Source organism: Glycine soja, chromosome 8 (assembly GCF_004193775.1).
Source record: "Glycine soja cultivar W05 chromosome 8, ASM419377v2, whole genome shotgun sequence".
Classification (NCBI taxonomy): domain Eukaryota; kingdom Viridiplantae; phylum Streptophyta; class Magnoliopsida; order Fabales; family Fabaceae; genus Glycine; species Glycine soja.
The window spans coordinates 12,959,008-12,964,426 of NC_041009.1; the positions used below are offsets into that span (position 1 = coordinate 12,959,008).

Genomic DNA, 5,419 nt, shown 5'->3' on the forward strand with positions numbered 1-5,419 from the left:
TAACCTGAATAAAACATCAATAGTTTTGGGGAAAAGAATCATTACAAGCCAAGTGCACACAAAAATCTTTTCAATTTTCTTCTGTCCTCTATCTACCTATTACTTTAAGAACAATATCACATGCTTTTTAATGTTGTGGGAACACCCGAAAAGGCTGGCTGCAAATACAAACAAGCATCAACTTTGTCAGTTATTATATATTAAGTAGTACATGTTTGTGAACCTTATAAAATACAATACATCTAGAACCAGCCAACCAAATTAAAGTCTCCTTTTTTAATTGCATGGTCTCAATAATGCCACCATTCACCAATTAGTCTTTCATTTCAAACCTCATCACCACTCCAATTTCTTTTGAGCTTAGGTCCTGTGGGTCCCTCCTCTCCCAACAACTCTTTTGGCAAACTATCTTCAAGGCCTTGCAAAGCAGGGAAAACCTTCTCCAACTTGTCCAACACCTTTGCAATGTCATAGGTGATTTTGGGACCCCATTGCCTGAAAAAGTTTAGCCAAGGCGGTTCTACAATTGCTGACCCCAAATACTCACCAGAAACAACCTCAAAACCCACCCCCATGTCAATCACCTTCTCACTCCTCTTAGTTTCATTCTTTATTCCAATCCCATCAAGGCCTTGCATGACAAGTCCTACTTTTGGATAAATGGCATGGCCATTCAAGGAGGAATAGCACACTGCTTTGTTCCCACTTTGGAACTCAAGTTGAGGAGCCTCAACCCATTGGCCCTTGCTGTGTTGTGAGAGATACACCCTTTTTAGTTCTCCATTGAAGTTGCTTACTCTTAGTGTCACATGCTCCCAGTCTCCAATATGCTCTCCTATTTTCCCTAGTGGGATATCTATGAGTCCTACTTTGGCTGTTCCAGGCCCATTGAATGGGTAGAAAACCCACATGACAAGGTCAGTGAATGTTCCACCAAACATTGGTTTGGCATGAACATAGGCTTGGCAACTCTTGAAATCACCCTTTTTCACCCTCTCCTTGTTGGCTTTGTCAGAAGGAAGGTCCAACCAAAACTCACCATCATTGTTGCCACCTTGAGGAAGGTTAGAGCCTGTAGGGTCTATTGCCACAGGTTTGGACTCTTCTCCTTTCTTAACAAGCAATGCCCCATTTGTGAAATACCACTTGGTGGAAGCAGGTTGGAAATCTTCATCAGGATGCAAGTACATGAATGGAGAATAAGCTTGGACTAGTGCCCTAACTTGGGGCAAATTAGGCATTGAGGAGGAGAAGTTCATGCTGGTGTTCTTCAAACAAGCAATAGGGAGAGGGGAAGGAGCTTCACAATTATGAGCAAAAAATGTTCCTACAAGAACACCAGGTGCTTGAGTCCCTCTATTGCTTGGCCTCACTTCATGAACATTGAAACCTTTCTCATCACTGCTCTTGGCTGGTCCCCAAATCCATGAGTTTCTCTCACACTGGTCTGTGAGATCTGACCTAACACACCTGATTTTGTCAAGTGAGGGTTTCTCAGGTGTGGTGGTGACAACATGGCCTAAGGTTTTATAGCCATCAGGTGCTGTTGGTAGCCAAATGTAGCCATCTTTGTCTTGCTTGATCTTTTGGGACTTGCTGCTCCACACCAGTGTGTAATCAACTGGTTTCTTCAAAGCTCCATTGTTATCACCTGAAGATGATGATTCATCTTTTGCCACCAGAATTGATCCAAAAAGAGGCTTGTTGTTGGGTTGGCTGTAGTGGCCTAAGGTAAAGAATCCTTCAGGTACTCCTGCTGGCTCAAAGAAAGTTGCCCCTGCATCACCTGGTCCACCTTCTAGGGTTTTCCAAACTTTGTTGAATATTGAAATTTGAAACAGTTTTAGCCCTCCTATGTTGATGGTTCCAGTAGCAAATTCACCACCTACATGAAAAGTTTCAATTCATGAGACCATTAAGAAACATATAATTAGAAGGTTTTAAATTACAGTTCTTGACATTGCGAGAAATTGCGGCAAATATGACTGATGCAGTCGTAATTGCGATCACAATACATTAGTTGAGTCAAAAAATCTTGATGTTGCAACCAAAATCACAGTTGCGGCATGTGGTTTTTTAAAATCATGATTGGAAGTAATAAATAACACTACAATATATATCAAGAAGGAAAAGGGGGAAAAGTTCACCTTGTGGCCAAACTGGTATATTTGCTGGAAGCTTAAATGTAGTGTCGATGGGAAGAGTTTCTATCTTGTTTGAAGAGGATTGGTTCTCCATGACTGTGTTTTTCTAGGACAAAAGGAGATGGAGTATTAATTTTTGTGTGATAATAAATGTGTTGGTTGTTATATATAGCGAATGTATCAGTTTTTATAACGTGGCATAGAATTATACTTATTTCTGAATATATGTGTTCCCACACACCAAACTTCTCATTTCCAAGCAATCTTATCTTCAAGGTAATTTGCTCATATATTTTAAACCAAGTGTTTGTATGAATGAATGTTTTTCTTTCAACTATTTAAATACTTCTTCGTTGATTATGAATCTCACGTTTATTAGCTAAACCTTGCAGAGCAAATAGCTGTGATCAATTTTTACTAAGTAAAACAAAGCAATATAACGTGATATTGAATTGAACTTGTCAAGTACACACTGTGTCAACTACCAAAGAATTAATATGCAGTAATTATATATATATATATATATATATATATATATATATATTTCGTACTTTTAAATGTTTCTTATTGAGTATGTAAAAAATATATTAAACACAAGAACATCTACCCCAAAAGTCAATGCCAAATAATTAGATCACAACCAACATCTCCACCCCAGGAGTGAGTGAGTGTGTGTTTTAATAATCACAACAACCAAATAATTTTTCGGAAGTAAAACAATAATGGTAAGTATCCAAATACTTTGGGGAAACATAAGATCTCTTATATAGTAATTTGCAATTAGTAGCCGTATAAATATATGCATAGATAAGTTTTGCGTGAAAATGGTATGATTAAAGTTGTAGTCAATTATCATTTAATATTAACATGACAACGATGGGATGCAACCCATATCCATATATAATACATTGAAAAAACAAATACTAGAACTACATAGAGGATTATACCTTTTATATTAATTTTTTCTTGCTATATCTATCTTAAACTAAAATTAGGTTTTACACTATTTAATTGATACTTTCATTCATTGTTTACTGACGCTGCTAATGTACCTTTTGTTTATTTAGAATAATATATAAAATCTGCACTCCACATCATTAGCTTCTGTTAATTGTTTGATGCTGACTTATATGCAACTTGAACAATTCAAAGTACTAATGCACGTTTTCTTCATAACTAGAAAGTCACTCGAGTGCATGTATTAAATAAGAAAAAAAAATCTGGTATTTAGTTGTAGGATGATGACATAACTTTTATGTTTAAACTTAAAAATGAATTAAAAATGTCATCAAGATTTTAACATGTTTACAATCATAATTTGAGGATTTTCTTTAAAAACTATAACTATAAGTTTAGAGAATTAATTTATTTTTTTACTGCTGAGAATTAATTTTCTAGTAGTTTTGTGCGAAAGATCTTATGAATTGCTTAAAGACATGAATTAAAAATATATTGGAGACACGTTTTCTTTTCTTCTTCTTTTTCAAACACTCTGTTCTTAATTAAATTTTTTGAATATTGACTCATAAAATTCACCCGTTAATAAAGTGTGTCAGATTACTGTTACAACCGACAATCATAATCATCATAAGAAAGTTATGCATGATCCATTAAAAAAAATCTTAAGAAAACCGAAATTAGTTGTCTTCAGAAGATGCCCTTATTTTATAATGATCATTAGTTTTTCGCGGTAATTAATACCTTCTCTATAGCCGGATTACTATAACAATTTTTTTCTGACCATATTATTTTTATCTACCAGAAAAGATTTCTACCATATTTTATTATTGAATAATATTTCTCTGATGTCTGACAGATGACAGATACTATATTTCACAATCCTATATAACATATAGTGATTTTTTAATGCGAAACAACCTTTTGGCTCAGGATTCCAAATATATTTTTAACGTATTGAGCTTTTGTTGATAATGTTTAAAGGAGAACATGTGGGAGCCGTCTTTTTTTTTTTATATATATATAATAGGTGATTGTGATTTGTGAATTTGGTTAGGGTTTTTTTCGAAATAAAAAAGTTAAAAGATTTAATTCAGTTTTTTTAGCCGCAATAATGAGAACTTAAGTCTAAATTATGTTTTTGTAACATTCCAAATTTATAGAAAGGATTATTCCTAGCTTAAATGAGGAATCTTGCTTAAGCAACAATGTGCATAAAGGAGGTCAGAGGGAGTTTAGCTTAAGCAATAAGTATTTCTAGCTTAAACAAGAACTCCTTCTAGCTTAAAGCAAGAAGTGGTTCAAAGAATATCTTTAGGATCATTTTTAAGGGAGTTGTTGGATAGTATAAAAGTTGTAGTTATTTAGTTATTTTCTTTGCCTTTATGCTTGTTCATCCATAAGTGTTAATTTGTTGTTGTTGATATGTATTTAAATCCTTAAGTCCAGTCATTGGAGATGACAGGTAGGAAGGTGTCATATATATGACCATAGGAAATTTTAAATATATTTTATTGTTATATTTTACTCCTTGTGTTTTTAACTCTCTTGATTGTATATTGGATCCTCACTATAGTTAGTAGTGAGTTTTCTTTCTATTGTATGTTAGGTAACTTAAGTTTGTTAGAGTTAGTTGACAATTAGCATAATTTTCTATATAAACTGTTTTGTAACAACTTTTCAACTGGGTTGAATAATACAAGATTTCTCTATCTCGGTTTTCTCTTCTCTTATTTTTTCTCTCAACTCCATTATGGTGTTCAGAGCTTTGGTGGAAACCTAGCCTTCATTCATGGCTTTTGCTTCTTCTCCTCCTCTTTTCCCTCCATCGTCTTCCTCGTCGCCAACTTCTTTGAAGCAGTTTTCGCATTCGATTTCTCATAAACTACATGTGACAAATTATCTTCTATGGCTTCAACAAGTTGAGCTTGTGATCAAGAGTCGTCATCTTCATCACTTTCTTGTTAATCCTTTGATTCCAAAAAAATATGCCCTTGTCAAAGATTGCGATTCTGATACAACTACTGAGGTGTATCATGGTTGGAAAGAACAGGACCAATTCTTTCTTGCTTGGCTCCGATCGACCATTTATGGTGATATGCTTACGCATGTTATTGGTTGCAAATCGTCGTGGCAGCTATGGGATCGTCTTCAATTGCATTTTCAATCTCTTACTCGGGCTCGTGTTCGTCAGCTTCGCAATGAACTCCGATGTCTCTCCCATGGTAATCGCTCCACCACCGGTTATCTTCTTTATGTTCAGAATCCGGTTAATGAAATCACTTGGATTAGTGAATCGATGTCTTCATCTAATAAGC

At 34.9% G+C, this 5,419-nt stretch overlaps 1 protein-coding gene across 1 annotated transcript; it reads right to left on the reverse strand.

Annotated features, from left to right (window-relative positions):
• Nucleotides 1–2,272, reverse strand: LOC114424334. Its single transcript, XM_028391176.1, has 2 exons — nt 2,148–2,272; nt 1–1,885 (listed from the first exon to the last, which is right to left on the reverse strand). The coding sequence occupies exons 1-2, from the start codon at nt 2,236–2,238 to the stop codon at nt 327–329; spliced, it is 1,650 nt and encodes a 549-aa protein (XP_028246977.1). The 5' UTR covers nt 2,239–2,272; the 3' UTR covers nt 1–326.
• Nucleotides 2,273–5,419: the final 3,147 nt, after the last annotated feature.